General features: G+C 46.1%; 1 protein-coding gene across 4 annotated transcripts in view; it reads left to right on the forward strand.

Moving 5' to 3' along the window:
- Positions 1-23,107, forward strand: part of LOC135902333 (midasin) — a 369,755-nt gene that overhangs the window by 22,993 nt on the left and 323,655 nt on the right. For all 4 annotated transcript variants that reach the window (XM_065432311.1, XM_065432313.1, XM_065432314.1 and 1 more), the window contains exons 5-9: positions 5,456-5,722; positions 6,176-6,400; positions 12,533-12,642; positions 14,249-14,429; positions 15,379-15,649. In XM_065432311.1, coding sequence (XP_065288383.1) covers positions 5,456-5,722; positions 6,176-6,400; positions 12,533-12,642; positions 14,249-14,429; positions 15,379-15,649 — 1,054 coding nt within the window. The remainder of the gene's footprint in view (positions 1-5,455; positions 5,723-6,175; positions 6,401-12,532; positions 12,643-14,248; positions 14,430-15,378; positions 15,650-23,107) is intronic.

Raw genomic sequence — 23,107 nt, forward strand, 5'->3', positions numbered from 1 at the left:
ATAAAAGAAGTCACAGCTCCACAAGAAAGGCGGAGCAAAGAGACACCTACACAAAGTAAGGTTTGTAGCTTTATCATTGTCACATGCTCAGGAAAACATGAACAGACCTCAATAGATGACCACGAACTCACCGTCACAATGCAAGCGAACGTTTCAGACCATGTTTGAACGTTTGACCATGAAACTTTTTAACAGCCAACACTAGGTGCGCGCAGGAACCCAGTGTACATCAAGGCACCAACCGTCTCAACTCGGCCATTTCACTTGCCATGGAGAGATTACCTCTAAGATACGGCGCGTGGAATGCGTATGCATGCAGGCGAGGAAGAAAGGGGAGATAGGCGTGCGTTCCTGATGCCTCCGCAAGTTCATGCTTGATCAATTCACCACGTGTTCACTTCCTCCCCATCTCCTTTGAGCAGATTGGATTGTCAGCTCTTGTATTTCTCTGAGCGCTGCGAGCTGTCGTGCACTACGTGGCCTCTGCCAGTTGTTTACCAACGCAACAAATGGTGTAGTGCAGCAGTGTTTTTTGTTTACCGTGCCCCATGCTGCATGCCTCGACAGTGTTTTTACCGCTCAAACTTTTCATGCAGAAGGACGCTTGAAATAACTTTAGCATTAGACAACATTTTTATAGTTTTTTGCCAGATTTCCTAGCCATACAAGCTGCAAGTACATGCTTGAAATGTCTGAAAGCATCGTTAAATCAAAACAGTGTCATAAAATTACTTTGCTAAATTGCAAAAGAAAAGAAAATACATGGTTTTTAATGGAACTAAGATTGGGAAATGAAAATAGTTTGCGACATTGCGAATTTCGTTATATCGAGGTTGGAGTGATGTTTCCTTTAGTCGCATGTGCTCACAACATGCATTTTGGAGTAATATTTAAGAATGGCTATGTTCAATGAAGTCCAAGACAGTAAACACTCATTATTTGAGATTTCATGGCACCAAAAAAAGTGTCCATGTTAACTGAATATGGATTTATCAAGAGTATCAAGAAAACACTTGACACATGCTTACTACATCAACACACTATTTGCTGCTACCGCTATGAACGAAACCATGGTTGCTGTCGGTATGATTGGGGATGGAGCATGTATAAAGGCACTTGGCCGATGCGCACACAGATTCAAAACAAAGCTACTGTTTGCTACAACACCTGCAGAAACAACTGTGGCCGCTATAGTTGCAACCATGGGTGGCGACTACGCAGTTTGTGGGTTTCTGACCCATGCTCTTGGGACAAAGAAATGACAACACAGTAGTGCAAACAGTCACAAGGGCATTTATTGCACCTTTCATAGCCTGCTAGCCAAGTTGCTATCCGCAAAACATGCCGATAAGCGCGTGACAAATCGCGGAAGTCCGACTCATTGCGACTGGATAACGAGCGAATATGTTTGCCCCATGCTGGACACCAACGCCTGGTCGTTCACGCGTACGATCACGCGAACGGTGGCAAGTTTGAACGATTGTGTTCGTCCATTCTGTGGAAGGCCCTGCGAGACAGTCTCGCAGAAGTATGGATCGGCGCATGCGTCGGACGTCCGCGCCACTTGCCGATCGTGTGCCAAAGAGGAAGAGCCTTCTCCTTTTTGCCCCAAGTAACCCTGTCATTAGGTGGTGTTAGCAGAGCAACACTCACGCCATCTCTCGTACTGCGCTTCAACCAGACCAGCTTCCACTGGCATCAAGCCACGCGGCAAAGCCAGAGAACAGGAGACGGGAGCTATATGGGAAAACAACATATCAGGGGATGCATGATAGTCGCGCATCCCCACATCCCCCCAACCTTATATCACTACATATACTGGCAAAACATGTCACATGGTCTAACATCAATGCGTGCTTCGCAAGCAAGGTAGTGCATGCAACAGTGGCTGTGCTGAGGAAATGTCCACACGCTGTCCATAACATGCAAGCCGACAATGTCCTTGGGTACACCCCTAGCGTCCGCTGGTCACAGCAGCAGCTCTGCAGACTCGACGGCAAGATTCCAGGCCAGGACTCCGGAAACGATGCTGCAGTAGTCGGTACGAGCCAGCATCGCTCGCGCTGACGTGCCCTGCTGGCGAGAGCAGCAGTAGCTGTTGTAGCAAATAAGGTTGTTGTATCTCCTTGCCATCTCTATCTGTCATCTTGATTTCACAGCACACCATTTCTCTGCATTGTGTGGGTCGTTGAAAGACATCTCTCCGTGGGCGCGGTTACTTTCGGATAGCTTACTGTGTGAGGCCTTCAACTGCGGACTGGAGCAATGACTCTTCCGATTCCAAATACAAGCTGAGTTTGGATTCGGATTCTGAGAGCTTCTCATCCAAGGAAAGGGTGAGTTCCGCAGCATCAGATTCTGATGTTGAAAAGGTGGGGCCATCATCCTGGGAGCGTGCACGGTTCCTGAAAGTGAAAGAGAGCCGCACCCAGCAGAGGTGTCACGTGTGTGCGAATGCTGTTCGAGGGGAAAAGAAAAAGACACCCGTGTTATGTGCACTGCGTACAACAAAGGCTTGTGCCTGGACCCATGTTTCAGTATCTACCACACTGTGAAGAAGTACTGAGAACAGTGTGTTCCTTATTTATCTTCATTTTGTTTATTAGCAACACCTGCATAACACTAAAATATGCATATTTCATTGGCTGTGTTATTTGTGTCGTAATCATAATCAAATAAATAACTATGCTCATTCCTTGATATTCCTGAAACCAGGCCGACACTAGGGGTGCATCACGGCCAGAAACACCCAAGAGAGAAAGGGTTAAATGTGCTGAGCAGTGATACCCACAAGAACCTTGCTGAAGGCGCTACCATGTTTGACTGATGTATGTTTGATGTGGTGCATTCTGTCAGAGTGGTGAAACATTTTTTATTTTGCTTTCTTGCAATGTTTACAGTGAATAATTAACCAGTGCATATGCTCCCAGTCATTTATGCGATTCCTTCTATGACAAGACACTCTACACTTAACTGTATAACACACTGGAACCTCGTTATAATGAAGTTCAAGGCGCAGCTGAAATTATTTTGTTATATCCGTTACTTTGTTATATTGACTATTGCCCTTCACTGCAGTATGTAGCCAGTAAGTAGTTAATACTGCACCTGGGAGGCAAATTCCTGTTCTGGTGAGGAAGTGTCATTGTTGAAGCTTGGTGGGCCTTCTTAATTTGGTTGCACTTGGACTAGTATAGCTTTGCTGGCCGTCGGCAGTTTTTTAAATTTTTTCTTGCTGTTGTTAGGCGCCACTCCAAGCCTTAAAATGTAGTAGAAGGGAGGAGGATTTGAACTTGTGATGTTCAGATTAAAAGCCTGGTGTTGTACCTCTGTTCCATGCCACCACTGGACCAGAGAAAAAACATGGATAGCTGATATTGTAGTTGACATTAAGTGAAGAAAATGGAGCTGGACAGGCCTTGTAACATGTAGGGTAGATAACCGGTCGACCATTAGAGTTGCTGAATAGATAGATGCCAAGGGAAGGGGAGTACAGTTGAGGGCAACAGAGGTGGGGTGATGAAATTAGGAAATTTGCATGCGCACGTTGGAATCAACTAGCGCAAGACAGGGGTAATTGGAGATCTTTGTCCTGCATTGTACATAAAAGTGGGCTGATAATGATGATACCAAGTGGTGTGCACAACTTTAAACATGCAAAGAAGACTACGGCTCTGCAGCCTGCCAAACCGCTACGCAGCTGTGTATGCAAAGAGAAGACTCTTTCGCATGCGCAACATGCAAATTTTTAGCATCTGGTGTGACAGCCCTTACTAAAGTGCCCTTATGTTCCAATGTGATGGTCTTTTGCTTCCTCTTTCCACTTGGCTGAAACCAGCTAAACAGCGATGCGGTCGATGGGAACAGCTAGCATGATGCTATGTGAACAAAGTCCGTCGTGTTTGAGCAGCACATGACACACAACACGGTGCGCAGACTACGCAACTGGGGTGGTATTCTCGGGCGACCTCCATGACTTTTGGAGATAGTTTCACTTTCGCGTGATGTCATGAACCTCTTGAAGTGTGCGGCCAACAGAGCTTGGTACAGCGGTAGTATCACAAATGCATTTGGCCCATAAAAGAAACTATCTGATTCGCCGCTCTCTATAGGCCCCACGGCTCCGTAGCCCAGTCAGGTTTAACTCTATGTCTGCTGTGTGAGTGCATCGGCTTGGCTTGGCTGGCTCATGCTGGTTTCACACAATCTTGGAGTTCATGCTTAGCTGTGGCAGCCAGTGCGGCGTGCTACCATGAAAGAAAGAGAAGGGGAAGCACTGGTTTCTTGGGATGCCGCGTGCATGCATCATCATGGATATGTGGCGCAGCACAGCTAGATGCGGCCTCTCAAGATTGCGATACCAGAGGGTGCACCCAGCAGCCTAGGTTTGCCAGTTATGTGCCGCAGCAAGCGAGAGGTGTGATAGTATAAGAAAGAAGTGGTGCTTGTACGCAGCCGCCATGTTTGTGGCGGTAAGAAAGAAATCTTGCTCTACGGCATATTTGACGTGGGAGTATTGAACTGCTGCAAACGAATTAGTGTGGAACATGGTGGAAAGCGATGTGCTCAGTGCACAACAGCTGGTACTTTTGGTTTCATAGACGAATCCAGTTTGTTAAATCCATTGGCGAAGCAATTTTACTTCATTAAAACCAGGTTTTAAATACAAGGCTCTCTATGGGTATTTCAAGGGATATTATATTTACTTTGTTATGTCCATTATTTCGTCATAGCCCATCTCGTTATAACGAGGTTCAAGCGTAAATTGAGACTTGCCCCCGTATTCAGAAATGTAACTTAAGTTGAAGCCCATGCTTGACTTGATTTAAATGACGCCTGGTGTTAACGAGCCCAAAGACACTCACTGCGTTTCCTTCGGCGTGTTCACGACAGGCGTCACTTAGATAAAGTCAAGCATGGGCTTCAACTTAAGTTGCATTTCTGAATACGGGGGTTAGTTACTCAGTCATTATGAGCACTCACTAGATTAGGTGGATGTCTAATTTTTCCTTAATTAATTACTTCTCTCCACCTTGCGGGTTTCCGCAGAACTATTATGTCAAACCCTTGCCTTTGCTTCGAGTTGTTGACAGATTCGACTTCACCCTGCTATCTGCTAGCCGCCTGGTTAGCTCTGATGGTAGAGCGGCTGCCCCAGAAAGGTGGTGGTCCTGGGTTCGAGTCCCGGACCAGGACGAATTTTTCTTTGACTGTGAGGCTTTTCTTTCGAGGAACCCGTATGGGTTTCCTTTGTAGCAATTGCTACGATTAGGTAGATGTCTCAGTTTTCCTTGATTAATTACTCACTAGAAGATGTACAAAGCATGATCTCTGTCACCTTGACTCTTTCTCAATGGTGCCTGCAGCACCTTGGAATAAAATCTTCTAAATTTGGTACATTTATTGATAGTTCGTCATAATTTTTTACTGAAGGGGTTATTTACACTGTCTGCAGGACTGGCTGGCACCATCGGCTGAGCAGGCTCTTCGCTGCCTAGCCGAATGTGTAGCTCGGGGACAACCCTGCCTGGTGCGGGGTCCCATAGGTGCAGGCAAGACAAGCCTGGTGCGCTCCCTGGCTTCCAAGCTTAACCAGCCCCTGGTGAGCGTGCAGCTGGGTGACCAGGAAGATGTACACACCTTGGTAGGCAGCTACGTCTGCTCTGATGTGGCTGGCCAGTTTGCTTGGAGGGAGGGGCCTCTGGCTCGAGCTATGCGCCAGGTAGGTTGGGATGGTCATTCTGAAGCACTCAAACCATATCACAAATGTTGTGTAAGGAAAAATGAAGGCTGTGTTATGAGAATGAGCATGTTTTAGTGTGACATGGGCTTTGTTATCATCACTCTAACCCACCTCAGCTTGAAGTACAGCTCTGTTTTTGTCCTACCCAACCTGTGTATGACTGTCAGTGTGGTTTAATGGCAAGTTGAAGATGCTGTAAGGGTTGGTAGCTGGTGGTGGCCTAATTAGCTTATTGGCATAGTATGATCAGTGAAATGCCATGCTGAACTAAAAATAGTTTATATCCATTTCTAGGAAACTTGCTAGTTAACATTAGGTTTTAAATCAATGTGTTTAGTGAGAATCTCAAGGGAAATTATAATTGCTTTGTTATATTATTTTGTTGTACCCTCTTGCATATAATGACATTTTACTGCATCTCTCACACTGTAGGGCAGCTGGCTGTTACTGGAGGACCTGGAAAGAGCATCTCCTGATGTGTCAAGCCTGTTGCTGGCAGTGCTTCAGTCAGGGACAGTGCCAGGTTTGCCACCCAGGTCAGCTGGCTTCCAGTTGGTGGCCACACATCGGGAATCAGTCCATCCAGTCATGTTGGCCACTGAAGCCCTGTGGTCCAATGTTCACCTGAAGCATCCCTCCCGTCAGGAACTGCTTGAGGCAAGCATTCGCATTCCTCATTTCCTTGTCGCCTTTCATATTCCTTGGTGGCTCATAGCTTGCAGACTTCTACTACTAAGCTTGAAGCCATGATTTCTATTCCTGCTGTGGCAATCTCATCAGGCCAATGACTCTGAGATTTCTGGTCCTTCCAGGCGTGCAGTGATGATTAGTCAGGCCTGCTTAACCCTTTGAGGGTCAAAGACATAAATATACAGTGCCATGAACAAGTCCCAAATAAACTGCATAAGGGATTGATGTTCAGCTAGTTGGTGTTGCATTTGGATGAGGAAACAGTGCCTACGGCGAGGACAATGAAAAATTGACAACACATGTGCTGAGAAGGATTGCATGTGTCTCATTGCCCTCATCTGAGGCGTTACTTCCCCATCCAAAATTCCCAAATTGTCGATGCCATATGTTCAGCCGCTGTCTGTATGTTTGGAAAACGCTAATTTCTTAACTCTTGCTTGTCCAGCAAGTGCTGCCATCCTGTGTGAGTACAGTCGATTCTCGTTACAACGGACCCTGATAATCTGACAAAAAATGCCCGTTTTATCCAAAGTCCATAACATCCGAAACACCTCACTTCCGAAACTTCGGTCGCGATGTGTAACAATTTTATTGCAAAGAGTGAATGACGAAAGTCCAAAGTAAGAAACAAACTAAAAAAGTCGCTGAGGCAAAGCATCAGTTGCGTTGGCAAATTAGTAGACAGCTATGAAAAGTACGGATAGTAGCTTTATCGGCGGTATAAAGTTGTAACATTTGCTTACTAACTAAATGAACAAGCACGGTGTCACATGCGCCCAGGTAAACATGAACACATCTCGCTCGATGAACATGGAAAGTCGCTGTCAAAATGTTGGAGTGAGGAATCGCGACAGCAGCAGCGATCGAATTGACCTTCTTCCATCTCTTGCATCAGCACGAACAAAACGTCGAAACCAAAGCTCATACAAAGCTACCGGCACTACGCACTCTCTGCAAACATTGCAGATCGCTTTCAAGATGAGGCCAGTGCGGGTCCGCACTTGGTCCACATCGCAGATTGCTTTCAATATACGGTGCCCGTGCGGCCACGCCGTAAGCAGCAGCTGCTGGAGTAGAACTCCCCCTCTCCCTCACCTCCCCTCCGTGCCTAGCATGCGAAAGACGGTGCGCTTCCGTTCCACCTTCCTCCCTCTCTCTCACTCGAGCGTGCAATATTGAGCTATTGTCTGCTGACCCTCATAAGTCAGTTGCCAGCCCGTGTCGACGCTGCAAAAGTGCGTTTTATACGCCTGATTTTGACAAAAAGTGCCGCAAGTTTTGTTCGCTGTCGCCGATAGAGCGCGGTCTGTTAAAAGTGAACTTTGTTGCAATAATAGTATAGGTGGAGCAAACTAAGGTTGAAATATATTCTGTTATATCTGAAAGTCTGTTGCACGCAGGTTCATTGTAACGAGCGTAGACTGTACAAGGAATTAAAAAAAAAAACTGATATCTGTATGGTTTCTAACATCTCAAAGGCTCAAACGCTAGATGCTCGCTTGTTTATTGCTCACAGGTGTGCGATTACATTTGTTCACAGGCAGGCACTGGTATATACAAATGATGCTGCAGTATATAAACGATACTGCCATGCCTGCATTTCTTTTATTGAGACTTGTAAAAATTGTTAGCCCCTCATTGGCGATTGGACGAAGGATTACTGCAAGTTTCTGGCCCGTTTGGTTTTTCTAGCGGGCGCACAATGATAGAGGTTTATTGTTTGCTTACATACAGTGATCGATTACCCTATGGGCATGTGGGCTGGTTGCTCTGCTGCGAGTCAAGTGGCTATTCCTAAGATGCGGTCTACTGACCAAGGGCTGAATCAGAATATATATGTATTTCAATGTACAGTCGCCAACTGATTTTTCGGACTCAAAAAATTCGGACATGCTCCATTATTCGGTCGGCTTCGTGGCACCGCCATTCTCCCCATAGACCATAATGTATAACAACGACAACTGCCAAAGGTTTGGACACCTTGCAACCTCTTGTCTGATTTTTCGCACACTCCTTGAGCTAACTCGATCAAGAGCAGCGTGCACCGACTCTGACCGGTGCATAGTTTGACTTGCTGAAAGCGATTTTTGTTTTGAACGGAGCCTTCTTGCTGCCCCACAAAGTGGCGCTACTGCAAATCCCCGCTCATCATCATGGTTTCTGCCTGGTTCATGGCTACAGCAGTTCCGGTCTCAGCTTAGTAAGCCATGTCAAGACAATCCAGCAGCTGATTTGTTTCTTTGTGCACGATGCTGTGAGTAGGCCACATTTTTAGTTTGTGCAACTGGTGTTGGCGTGACGGCATGGTGGGGGTGATCCAACGCGACACATGGAAACATCGCGTCACATCGCGTCACATCGCGCTTGCGACTGGAACGACCTTCCCCAAGAACTTGCTGCCATCACATGCCCATCTATGTTCCTTAACCAAATTACGCGTGCGCTTGCATCACAATAATCATTTTTGTTTGTATAACTCGTTCAACACTTTCCTGTTTACTGTTGTTAACCTATATGTGTCCCACCCCTTATGTAATACCCTCACATGAGGGTCTTTAAGGAAATAAAGTGAAGTGAAGTGAAGTGAAGTGTCTAATGGTGCCGACAGTGCCCGCGCAGACTGCACTGGGGAATACAGGCAAGCGGGTGCTGGGAAGCCTAGGATTTGTCGCCTTCCGATGTGCTCCCTACTGACGCCGAAAATGTTCTGCTGAGACCTGCGTAGTGGTTGCATTGTGATTCCTGACACCGTCTCATTTGACAGTTTCACAGGCGCTGACACTGCTGTACTGACATGCGCGGAAATCGACGACGGCGAGATCGTTCGTCAGGTTTCTGCTGCACTGCTGAACGATGACTCCGAGTCGGAAGATGACGCATCATGTGCTACACTGCCGTCGCATGCGAAGCGTGTACAAGCAGTGACTGTGCTTTCAGCCGCCTATAGTGACCGTATGACCCTCTCCGAGATTCAGGCCTATCTGATTGCGCGTAAACGGAAGAGCGCGGAACGGTGCATTCATGATTTCTTCAAGCCTACTGCCGAGCTCGAATAAGTGCGTGGAAGTAAAGGATTTCTTTTTTTTTTCTTAATCTGCTATTTCGGACACCTGTTTATTCGAACATTTCCGCAGTCCCCGTGAGGTCCGAATAAACGGTCTGCGACTGTAAAGGATTTATTTATTTTTTTTTCTTAATCTGCTTTTTCGAACACCTGTGTGATCGGACATTTCCGCAGTCCCCGTGAGGTCTGAATGAACAGTTGGCGACTGTAACTACATTTTTATTCTTGTTATAAATATTTTTGCTAGCCCATCTGCATTCATGAATAAACAAGACATGAAAATATTTTTTGTCGCCTTATAGTCACTCTAAAATAATTGTGGTAAATTTTTTTTCGAAATAGGTTGGTTTAAAGATTTTAAATATGCAAGAGGGTTAAATTTAACTGCTTTCCCACTCTCACTCTTATTCACTTAACCCTTACTCCTTACTTCACCTGCCACCAGGACTCTCCTGTTGTGAAACAACTTTATGTGAAGCACGAGGCCGTGGAATCAAATCCCAGCCACGGCGGCTTATTTGATGGGGGCGGAATGCAAAAACACCCATGTGCTTAGGTGCATGTTAAAAAACCTCAGGTGGTTCAAATGTCTTGTGTTCCCCACTACAGCGTGCCTCATAATGAGATTGTGGTTTTGGCACGTAAAACTCTATAATTTAATTATTTTTTTAACTTTATGTGTCGCATATGGTTAGGTGCCGCATTCATGAGCGTTTACAGTCAAAGACCGATTTTCGAATGCCCGATCTTTTTCTTTCATAGTTAAAAAGATCGGATGTTCACTTTATTCATTCCTTATTGGAATGCATGACATGGTTACTGTTAGGCCGCCAGCTGGGCTAAGTTCAAGTACTTTATTGGAATGGCTAGCAGCACTGCACACAGTTCTTGTGGGTGTGAAAAAGTATAGAGCAAACTTTTGTGCCACTGTTATTCCTTCAACTCAAAAGTCCGTCATATTCTCCATGTGCTGGGATAAAGTATTTTAGTTTAGACGACAGCGACATGAGAGATTTTGCAGTAAGGTACAGTTCTACAGTAAAATTTTACGGTAAAATAGGTTAAATTTCGCCTCAAGGTGTGATTTCACAGCGGCATGAGCCATGCCGCCATGAAGCGACTTTTATGGCAAAGTTCTCCGCCATCAGTGTCGCCAAATAGGTTGGGAACAAAGCAGCTGGTTGAAAATATTGCAGATCATATTGACCGCAAGAAAGACGGGGACAGAGGAAGAAAACACATAAACAGCACGGGCGGTAACAGTCTCCGTCTTTTTTGCGGTCAATATGATTTGCAGTAAATACCAACTAGGCCAAACTGAAGTTCTTCTGGTTGAAAATATGGCATGGATGATTAGTGCATCCATAAATGGAGTCAATTTTACGAATATTTGGGCCTTCATTCATTCATTCACGAAACTTCATTAGAGTCCTGAAGACCGGTCTTTTCAGACCGAGGCGGGCCGTGTCCACGTCGGCACCGCCAGGCCGAGCCTTATGGCGTCATCGTGGACCCTCTGGACAGCCCGTAGTTGATCTTGATATAAAGAGCTTGATATCATCTTGTGCCAGTAAAGCAATTGTATACAGTTATTTCCATGGGTTTAACGCACACTTTTTTTTAAACGGGGTGTTGCAAACGGGGGTGTGGCTTGTATGCGGAAAAATATGATATTCGTTTGTTTCGAATGCTTTGAAAAAATATTGGATATTCACCTAAGCCTAGTAACTGTGTCTGTGAGTGTTATTTTGTAGGTGTTTCCATTCTTTCTTAAAAATTTTCTGTTTCCATTTTCCTGAGTGTAGGGTTCGCAGAAATGTATGACCCCAGTTAACCAATGTCGTTGCATTTCATTCTTTATGTCTAGTAAGAAAATAAAATTTAATACCGTCAACTTCTGTTAATTTGACCCTGACGAGACTGATAAAATCGGTGGTGAATTAAACAAGATGCAGAAAGAATGCCAAAACACACTGCCGATTCATTTGGCAGTATTTCCCTATTCTAACAAACCCCCGAATCATACACGCGCCCACTTTCTATATGTCCAAAGTAGAAAAGTAGTGACAAATGAAATTATGGGGTTTTACGTGGCAAAACCACTTTCTCATTATGAAGCACGCCGTAGTGGAGGACTCCAGAAATTTTGGCCACCTGGAGTTCTTTAACGTGCACCTAAATCTAAGTGCACCGGTGTTTTCGCATTTCGCCCCCATCGAAATGCGGCCACCGTGGCCGGGATTCGATCCTGCGACCTTGTGCTCAACAGCCCAACACCATAGCCACTCAGAAACCACGGCGGGTACTGACAAATGACATTAAATAACGTAATATGCACCTTTTTTTTTTTTTAGAGAGACAAATGGGCAAGGGTCTAATATGTGTTGCACAACTGTAGCCAGTTTCTTAAAGTCAGCTTTGTTGCATGGTTATAAAGTCACCTTTGTCGCTATACAACCGTGTTATGCACTAAAGCATAACATCATGGAGGGGGTTTTGGTATGGTGTCAGACTGCATTGCGCAGGCAATGATTGGCCCAATTCTCATGAAAAAAAAAAGAGGCCCATGTTAGAATTCGGTACATACTGTAGTCAGACATTGCGAGCTACGGTTATTGCTTGACAATGTTGCTGGGGTAGGCTGAATATATGTGTTTTATAAGTTCCTCCGAGGCAGACACTACCACTAAAGGGATCGCTATTGGGGTCCTCGTAGGGGTAAGGTGTGTGTGTGTGTGTGCGAACTGTTCAAGTCCAAATTATTTGGTGAACTCAAATTATAGGATAAAAATAATGAAAGTTTAGGCCCATAGAAATACAAGGGCATCAAGCGGCGGACCTTCGGTGGGGATTGAATTAACTGAAATGTCTAATGAGGCGGAGTCAAAATAACAGAAGTCTACTGTAAAATCATACCTCTCGTACCTATCTTCTATTCATCAGCATTAAAGACAACCAGGCATTACAAGTGCGCTTCATCTATTGTTGCTTTTTACCTGCGTATATTAAGTTGTGCTGTTGGTGCTGCTGTACAGATGATTGTCCATTACTGGCCTCAGCTGGAGCCAATGGCAGGGCGTCTGCTTGATCTTTTTTACTACCTTCGCGAACCTGGCTCACCTGTACGGCGCACCATCTCCCAAAGGTAGGTCCCATCATGGAGAAGTGATCGTGGAGAATCTGACCTGCTGGTCCAGTGCATCGGCTTTTATACGTGACTCGTCGAAGGTTCCAGCATAATCGCTGGTGCCCACTTGCTTTCCAAAAAGTACTACACTATTTGTGTCACACATGGAATATGATTACACGAGCTTCAGTGATAACATTTGTGAAACTTCAGGCACAAAAAGGTGTGTCTTACACTGAGCGATAACTTTAAACATTTGTTAGCTAGTGGAACACAGTCATTAATAGAAGATAAACAAATTGATGTATCAGTATGTTCGTACCTGTGGACAGTTACATAGAGATTGGGTATGCGATCACGTGCACGAGCTGAACTGAAGAAATTGACTATTAAAGGTATTTTGGTTTTGTGGTTTTGCAGCAACTACTGTGAATGCGTATAACAAATTCGTATGTGTCGGTAGGAATGGCGGAAGCTGGCTTGTGGACATGACGAATGATTTGAACTGAATTTGTGGAACATAGCCTAAACTGACAGCATTGTGGAGTCAAGGTCATGCATACAAGATTGCCCTTCGCGACGGTACGCACCCGTAGCCTTAACCATCATGAAATATTTTCGACCCCATCCGCCTCCTGGAAAAAAAAAGAAAAAAAAAACAACACATTGGCCACTTTTCACTTTTCGCACCCAAACTGAAGAGCCAAACAAAGAGCGACATTGCGCACACGTTTGTTGTGGAGCGTGTGCTGCTGACAAGTGGCTGAAGCAAAGATTCCTCCATCACTTAGGCAACCCTCATGCATCCACAGAGTGCGCACATATGGCAGGTTGCTGCTGCATTCTTTTTTCTCAGTTTCCTGTTTGTTCGTTTTGTATCACTTCCTCCTCCAAATTGCCCATGTCGCTTTCTTCTCGTCTGGTGCACCTTGCCACATTATAACTGGTATTTAATCTCATGTGGCTGCATTGTAAGTGACGTGCATCTACATGGAGTTCTTCGGGAGGGCAAATGAGAGTTAGAAAGAAAAAAAAAATGAACGCTTTATATACGCTTCTACACCATAAAGGCACGTTTATAGTCCGACGTTATCGGCGCGCCGGTGAGGGTCGTTCGCGGTCAGTCATGCTACGTCGGTTGCGCTGTGCCAGCTGAGATGCCATCCCCTCTATACTTCAACGCGTGCGCTGTCGGCTGCTATCTTCGTAGCATGCGCAGAACTTTCGCCAAGTCGCGCGCCGTCCGCAAAAGCCGTCTGCGGAGTTGTGTTGGCGCCTTTTTCTTCGCGCGTAATGCATTGTGGGTCAACGTAGCCGGCGGCGCCGGCGTGCGAATGGAGCAGGAGCCAAATCTGCGGCGGGCCCATCGGGGCGCGCTGGCAGCCGCCGGTTACGTCGGACTATAGAAGGAGTTGTTTTCGCCAACGTAACGTAGCGTGCGCGAGAGCGCGCGCGCGCGCGTTACGTCAGATTATAAATGGCCCTTAAGTGCTTATGTTAGAATTGGTCTGTACTGTAGTATGTCTATATACTGACCTCTGTTCAGCTGCCTTAAGGTTTCCATTCATTGATGGTATGTTCATCGGAAGATCCTGATGGGCTGGGTGGTTGAACTGGTATGCAGGGATCTGCTGAAGCTGTGTCAGCGCCTTGCGCTGCGTGGCTTCTCTCTGGAGGGGACGCACGCTGCTGAGCACACATTCCAGGACACAATGGACTGCCTCTGCCAGAGCATCCGGGATCAGGCCAAGAGGCAGGCTCTGGCTCAGCAGTGTGGAGCACTTCTTGGACTCACCAAGTCGCAGGTCTGCACTTGCACAACTAATGTGGGAAGGACAGATTTTAGCTTATGGATGGGCAGTAGCATGCTTTGTTACAGATACAGTCACTGACTTGATTTCTCAGGCATAGATGGGCTGCTAAAAACGTTCGAATAATCTGGCAGCCTGAAAATGATATTTTCAATGGCAATAATAATTTCATTGTTTCTTTACCATCCTAGTCGGGCAGAAAATTTGTGACCACCTTGCTTTATGTTGTGCTTCATTCATGCAGCCTGACTAGTGACATGTGTCAACATGAAGCAAATAAGGCTTGTGTGACTGTCGTAGCCTTGACCCTTGGAAGACGGCTTTCTTGTCATTGTGTGCGACATTCAGTTACACATGTTTGATGTGGCCTGGGTTTGATCCTCACTGCTACCTACAGGTCAAAATTGTTGTTTTCTCATTCGTTTGGTGAACAGATGAGTTAAGTTGGCTGCAACACAAATTCTCAATGATTTTAATCACTTTATGCCTTCTACACTCTCACACCAAGGGGAAAAAAAAAAGAAGGAGTTCATATAGCTGTAGCTGTGATAAAAATCAGTTATTGTTTATAACACAGTTACACTCAAAGTTCAGACTCTTTGGGCATATCTTGTTCTCAAATAATAATTATGATCTATCTCGAGTGCCTTTTTCTTTCCTTTAATGCTGTGTGCCAGGTCATGAATGCATTGTGCATTATCAGTGGGACATAGCATTCCTGACAGAAAAGTTGCGAGTGCAGAGTTTTCTAGAAAAGAAACGCTAGCAGGACAGATGACGATTATTGTTTGGGGAAAAGGTATGCCCTTAAAGGTATAAATATTTTTATAGTGTATCACCTCAGCACTTTTTTGTTTGTCATACTGCATTCTGCTGCCCTGAAAAATGCTTTGGGTTTATATTCTTTTGATGCAGCTCACATTGCTCAATTGAATCTTTGCAGGCACTCTTTCTTTGCACAATGAACAAACCAGAGGTCAAGGAGTCTGCATCATTAGTGACTGTGGGTCGTGTTGTGTTGCCCCGGCGAAGAGCTCAAACAAAAGACCCATTGTCAACAGCTACAAAACGAAGCACCTTTGCTGGGACACGGCATGCCTTGGTGTTGACTGAGCAGTTGGCAGCTGCAGTAGCCAATAAGGAACCCGTGTTGCTTGTCGGTGAGACAGGCGTTGGAAAAACAGCGGCTGTTCAGCATCTGGCTGAGCTCACAGGTAGGCACAGGAAGTATAGACTTGTATGAGCATTGCTGTTGGTTATGTAATTGGCCTATCAATCACATAACCAAACACAACTTATGAATGATGTAAAATGTACTGCAGTAGAATGCAAAGGTGAACTAGTTGTTGAGTTATCACCATGAAAAAAAAAAAACAGCATGAAAAAGAAAACAAGCGAGAGGACAGTCCTGCATCCGTGTCCCCTTACTTGTCCTGTTTTTCACACTGCTTTTTAATGTAAGATGTGTCAAACGTACACTCTATGACATCTGAATCAAGAAAAATTTATTTAAAGTTTACTTGTTAATAATGTTGTGCCGTTTGCTACAGCATAGCTAGTAGGTCAATAATGCAATATTGCTAAGGCAATAACGTCTTTTTTTTATTGGATGACCTCTTTGCCTTTCTTGACATTTCTCATTGATCACCTCTCACATTGCATTGTGCCCCATTGCAGGATGTTGTCATGAATTAAATATAGACCTTTTGCATGATGTCAACCCTGTGCACATGTTGGGTTCTGGTCACCATTGGAAAGATAGACAGGCGGGCAAGTGCCCGGCACGTGCAAATATTTGTCGGCCACATGAACTCTGCTACAGATCTCATTGCATTTGCTGTAATGTACTGACATGCACATAGTGTGTTTGTCACATAACATGGCCCTACAAACGCAAGTTTTGGTTCCCTGCAACTGGATAGGCACAATATCTCAGCATGCTCCTACGTTTGCTTCACGAAGCCATTGTTGACTGCTGTAGAGCAGTAATGGGCAATGGGGAGACTTTGACTGGAGGAGATAGGTGAACCCTGATTATACGACTTTCTCAGGACTGAAAAAAGAAAAAAAAAAGTAGTATAATTCTAGCGTCACAAGCCGCGTTTACATGAATGTGACAGTGTCGCATCGCATCGCATTTCTAGCGCATCACATTCATGTAAACAGCAGTAATGCGCTAGGAAGGCGCATCGCATTAATGCGCCAGGCGAGGGTAGATTTACGGGCACGACTCGACTCTCGCTGAGCATGTAAACGCAGGATCGTCGCATTAGGAATGATGGGAAGGAATTAGCCATCAACATGGCGGCGGTCCTGGCTGCCCGCTTCGAACTGAATTTGGCGTTGCTTTTGTAAAATGCACTTCGTTCGCAGCAAATGATTGTGTAAACGGCTTTCGCTTAGTCTCAGGCCGCTTCGACGACAGAGTATTATGGATAACCTTGTGGAAACTTCTGCGGACACAGGTCGTCAAATGTTTGAATTACAAGCGGCTGCTTTCAAATGCACCTTTCAAATCGCACACCGCGGGATAACGTTGAAGTCAGGGTGTTTACCAACCGGGAAAACCGGGAATTCTCACGGATTTTAAGTAGTCTGGAAAAACTCAGGGAATCTGTGCCTCTATCAGGGAAAATTTGCTGCAGTTTTATTGAAAGGGTCGAAAGTTGCAGTAATGCTGGCTTGAGTGACACATAGGAATCGTAATGAATTGTCTTTGACGCCCTGTCGTCGGCTGGAGGAGTTGCCAATGTACAGTCAACGACCGACTTTCCCCATTCCTGATAATTTGGATGGCTTCGCGGCATCACCATGTACCCCATAGAGTCAATGTATCAAAACATCTGAAATTTCGGACACAAGAACTCTTGGCCGTTTGATTTTCCGGATGTTTTGCCGTGACTGCAGGTCTGAAACGACATTAATCAAAGTCACTGCCGCTGCCATTTTGATTACCTCGCCACCTCGAACCGGCGCTCTAGCACGTAGAGATCCACTGGCAGCCGTAGCCACCACTGTGGCAATGCTAGGCCTAGCTGCTTCGACGTTCGCTATGAAGGTTCTTGTTATTGGGTGCCGTGTTTTTTATTGAAATAATTCTCTGCTGTCAGGAATGGCATGAACTCCGCGTTTGTGGTCCTCGCGATTGACTTAGAAGCTTGGAAATCACGGTGTGTTGCATAATACTGGTTCCCGAAAGTTAGCTTCGCCTTTGTACAGAAATGTTAGTTGGTGAAGCATACGTAAAAGTATTGCAGTGAAACATAACAAGCGTGGGACACACTTGCCACGGGACACAGTATTGCCACGGGACACAGTATTTATTTAATTATACACGCGTGTACCCGGTATTTCCTGTCACAGTATGAGCACCAATATGCCTAATATGTGTACTGGCACGCCTTCAGAGTGTTTTCGAATGTGCCTGTGGCGGTTTGAGGCCCTAAGGGCAGTAATGACATGCATTTATTTTTTCCAACTGGGCGATTTTTTGGAAGTTTTCGTGGCCCTTAGAGAGTTCGAAAAATCGGACGTGGACTGTGAAACTGACCAAGAAGAGGCTTCAAATGATCCGTGGGGCGAACAAGCGGTGGAAGGAGGACAAGACCAGAAAGAACCTATGCATTGAGGAATGAACAGGAAAGGAAGCATGCTGCCGCTGTTTTGTGATGTTGAGGTGCAGGTGTCCCTCATACAAACCAAAGTAAACTCTTTAAAGTAGTGAAACACAACACTGAGGCGTCATCTGCGGGGTGAGAGTATATCAGGACAGTTGAGGTTGACTTACGAAGCTGTTGAGAGGGAATCTCAACTGTGACAAAGTTCGGGCCTCATACCACAGGGCTTGCTATCAATTGATTGAAATGGCCCAAATTAGAAAATATTTGCTTCTATATGCATCTCCTTTTTATTCGTATTTGAGAATGTCCGACCCCATTTGCATTTTTTCGGAGACATGTTATTTGCTATGCATTTTACTAACCCCTCCCTTCTATTCTCTTTTTGAATAACATAAACACTACTCCTTAGTATTCCAATTGGATTGAGTCGTGTTTTTTAAATTTTTTTCATATGCTTACTAGAGAGTGACAGCATCGGGCGGTATGGTTTCAGCCCGTCTTGACATAAAACATAGTTCTGCATCACTCAGGGAATTTCGCAGAGGCACTCTGGGAAATCCTGGAGAACTCAGGGAATTTGGAAATGTCAACTTGGTAGACAGCCTGGAAGTGGAGCCGCATCATGTTTGATATAAAGTCCTAGTGCAATAAGATCCTACCGCACCCCCGCACACTTAGTACTTTAGGTGCCAGTGAAAATGTGCGAGCGTGAAACAAGAAAGATGGTGGCTTCACGAGTGTCGCCTTCCCATGCAAGCAAAGAGAAAGAGGGGCAGGGCAGCGAGCTTGTGGTAATGCGATGAAGGCGTGTACGTAGGGCTGGGGGATGGAGTGGCGGGTAAGTTGGAGCACGCCTCGGCCGTGGCTGCGCATGGCTGTAAGTGTGGCTGAGCACATACGCAGCCATGCACCCTGCTTTAGAGGTAATCTGCCGCATGTGCAAAGAGTGGGCTTGCCAAGACAGCGTAGCACCATATAAGCTGTCTTTCTGTGCCTTAGTATTGAAGGTTGCATAGTGTCGAGTTTCGGTGACTCGTTGGAGCGAGAGGCAGGTAAAGTATTCGCTCCCCACTGCTTGCGCTTTTCTTGATAGCGTAGTCCCAGTGCAGGTGGCGCTACCAGCCGCAGGGACAGAGTGCACACGAAAGCGTGGCTGGCTTTGCTTAGTTGCGTCGTGACTTGGCAGTTGCGAGAGAACTGTGAACATTGTGTTAAATTATGTGCTTCTGTATACGCTCACATGCATTTTTTTCGACGGTGATACCCAAGCTTGGACACAAGGTTGGCATGGAACGAGCTGCACCTGCATGCTGTTGTGCGCATGCGTGCTACTACTGCATCCTACCACATGACAAGATGCAGTTTACAAGAGGAGCATTTCCGTCACCGGCTGATTCACTTAGCAGTAGTGACAGAACTGTAAATGTTGTGTCAAGTTATCTGCTTCTCTACAGGTCAATGTATACCTGCATTGCATTTCTTACTAGCGAATTTTTCTGTCAAGTGTTCTGCCGCTGCTGCCAAGTTGTCGGTTCTATTTCTGTATTTTGCTGCATCTGTCTCTCATTTCTATACCTCATTTTACCTCCATACCATAATTTTTACACGAGAATGGCACACACCAAGTGGTTTGATGGCATGTCCACTAGCTGTCCGTACTTACACCCCTGTCCAAGGCATAACAACCTTCTTTAAACTGCTTGCCAGTTTTCCACTAAGAATCGAGTAGTCAGTGCCAGTATCTATTAAAGCAGTAACATTTCGACTGTCGATCAGCACAGGTATGTTCATTGAAAAGGGGTCTTCAGCCTGAGACACCGGTGTCATCAAGTCCCCGTTGGTCTGAGGTCGCGTCGATTGGAGGTCTTGCGCACGTCAAGGGTCAGTGGCCTCGCCTCGAAAGGTCGCTGACGTTAGTTTTCAAGGCGAGGGCATACGGGGTGACGGCAGGTAGCGGCGCTGGTGCAGGGATAGGCCGCCCGAAGATCGTCCTTATGACATCCGACTTGTACCTCTCGAATAGAATGGTTGTGGTGACGGCGATCGCGACTGGCGCCTTGATGATGGTGGTGCGCACTGTCGGTCGATGAAATCTTCAATCTCAAGTGGGCGTTGTCTGAAACGAGATCGGGGTGAATTAACAGGAAACTCCTGGAGTTCAAGGCAGTGGTACTGGCACTTCTGGTTGACATGACCTGCCTCACCACTGTGGTCACAGAACCGTCATCGGTCGGGCATGCGCCAAATGTCCGATTTACGTATTGCTGGTCGAGCCTCTCCAACATAAGGAACTGCCAGCACGGACTAAAACATGGCATACGGGGCGACGGCAGGTAGCGGCGCTGGTGCAAGGATAGGCCGCCTGAATGCGTCGATATAAGTAGCACGCTGGTATTCGTTCACGCTAGGAGGCGTCGCCGGCAATAGGACAGTGCCTCTTAAAATGTCAGTGTGGTGTGTGTCGGGGTTTAGTTGAAGTTGTGAACGCCTGAAGTGGTGGAGTAGCCTGAAGTGATGCTTTGTAACGTGATAAGCGAAGCGCATGCTGCACTTAGTCACGCACGACGCTAGCCATTAAGTTGGCTAAAGGCTGCTGCACCTGATGCAGCAGTCGCAGCTCATTGCAGACTATCGATCAGATAATCTCGTGAAGTGACTCCACGTCAGTCGTGAGAGCTCCTAGTTCACTGGTAGCAGAGGAGAGATTCACTTGCCGATCGTACTGGTGTGAGTGCTGGTGCAGGGCCTTTTCCATGGTAGCGGCTTCCGTGAGAAACTCTGCAACCGTTTTGGGCGGGCTACGAACGATTCCACCAAGGAGCTGCTCTTCCACACCTTGCATCAAGTGACGCAGCTTCTTGTCAGACGTGGTAGGGTCAGCTCGCCTGAATAGACTCACCATATCTTTCATGTGCATAGCCACACTCTCATTGGGTTTCTGAATGCGAGATTGGAGGGCCCATTCTGCTCAATTCCGGCAATCGGAGCTGGTGCAGGTGTCCAAGAGGCTGCGACAGAACTCATGCCATAATGTCAGAAGACGATCGCCATTCTGGAACCACGTTCGAGCATCGTCCAAGAGGCTTAAGTAGACGTTTCGGAGCGTCGATTCGTTGTCCCATCCATTGAACTCCGCTACACGCTCTAAGTCTGCCAGCCAGCCTTCCATGTCCAAGGTCGCCACGGAAGGGATTTGGCACACATGGTTTTTGCAGCGTGTAATGAGGAGGCACCGGAGCAACCATCGCAGAGTTAGTTGTGGTAGTACGGGATGTAGCATCCATACCTGCCATCATTGTTGCCCTCGCAGGTAAAGGCTCAAACTTAGGAGCCAATCCCAGGATTCTCCGGCTGGTGCGGTGTACTGATGTGAGCTCTGGTGTCGGTCTAGCGTTCCTGCTGTTAGGAGGGGTCTGTTGCATGGGTCGAGATTACCTAGCACCTCCACCAGAAAAATGTCACATTTAATTGATAGAGGACTTCTAAAAGAGGCCGTTTAGGTATGAGTCGTTGAAGGGGCAGCGCAGCACCGACCAAAGACCAAGGCATGAGCTCGTGAGCCAGCCCATCCTCATCTTCTTCTGGGAGCAAATGGCCCAAGCGCGTGGCAATATCATCCACGTGCGTGGCATGAAACCATATCATTTGTTGTCAATTCCCAAATTTATCAAAATAAATCAATTTCTTATTCAAATTTGCTTTTGTCGATTGCCCAATAATTCGGAAAATTGTGCGGCCCCTTTTTGTGTAAGAAAATAGATCGACGGCTGTATTTATATGTATAAAAGGTCTAATTTTATTACAATGAAATTTTAATATAACAACGCAAATTGCCGACTTTATCGACTTCGTCATATTGAGATTTTACTGTACCTCTAAATATCATGTCGGGCATTAGGGGCGCTGAAATAGTCAGAAAGTAGTGTGCATCGCATCCACTTGCTGCTTGAACACTGGCGGCAGCAATTTATCGTGCGTGAAATCAATAAGCAACTTGATCGGGGTCTGTGTCAAAGATAGGCCATTGTCGATCTTGTCACTGCCACTGCTGTCGTTGTCTCCATCGCGCTACACCGCCATCTGTTGCAACAACAATTTCCCTGTCGGATATCACTTTGCAGAATGAAGAAGCACTATCTGCACTCCGAAACGCCTCCATCAATACTCCACCTGTTTCATCATCAGTAGTGATGTGGTTGGTCTCAGAGCTTGGTAGTGTCAGCGGCTTCCACCTTGTTGGTTTCACTATCATGAGCAGGTTTTCCCCTGGTGCACAATCCTGCCTTTTTCGTCTATAGGCATGGCCCCGGGTTGCAGCTGTCATGATCCTGTAGGGGCTCTTACTTCTTTAAGCCTTGCAAAATTTGCAGCAACAAAGGGATACAGTTTTGCACTTTGTTGGCACCATCTTCTACTAACTGGGCTGTCAGCTGCTTTGGGGCTGCTTCTGTGCTTGCTGAGAGTGTGGAAAGGAGCTTAAGGAGGATAAGGCAACGGCAGCACCGCCACAATTTCACTGTTCTTTGCATCGCCCTTGGCGCTTGCCAAGGCGTCCGTTGTACCCACTCCCGCATTTTAGTACACTCTACCGTGGCTTTTGCAATCGGTGTGCGGGCGGAACGCGCTGCACGGTAATGCTGGCAGACACGAGCTTGCGTAGGTAAACTTATCGCCCTGTCTTGGCCTCGTTCGTTTAAGGGAAATTTAGCAATGCAAATGTCACTATTATTCTGCATAGAAAACAACATGCAGAAAGCAAAATTTTGATCATTATATCCGATATGCGGTGAATAAGATATCGTTATACAGTGGAACCCTGTTGGTAAATTTTGAAGGGACTGTGGAAAAAAAAAAATAAATAAAACGTAACAGCCTGGAAAAGGTAACTGTGAGGGAGGCCACCAATCGCCACAGCTTTGTCAGAAACAGCTCGGAATGGCTGCCATTACAGTTAATAGATGTCTCAGCGCTCATACTGTGACCAAGGATGGTGCACGCACGCATGTTCATTAAGAGACATGTACAATATTTTGTGACATTGGCCCCTTTCAA

The sequence above is a fragment of the Dermacentor albipictus genome, chromosome 5 (assembly GCF_038994185.2).
Source record: "Dermacentor albipictus isolate Rhodes 1998 colony chromosome 5, USDA_Dalb.pri_finalv2, whole genome shotgun sequence".
NCBI lineage: Eukaryota > Metazoa > Arthropoda > Arachnida > Ixodida > Ixodidae > Dermacentor > Dermacentor albipictus.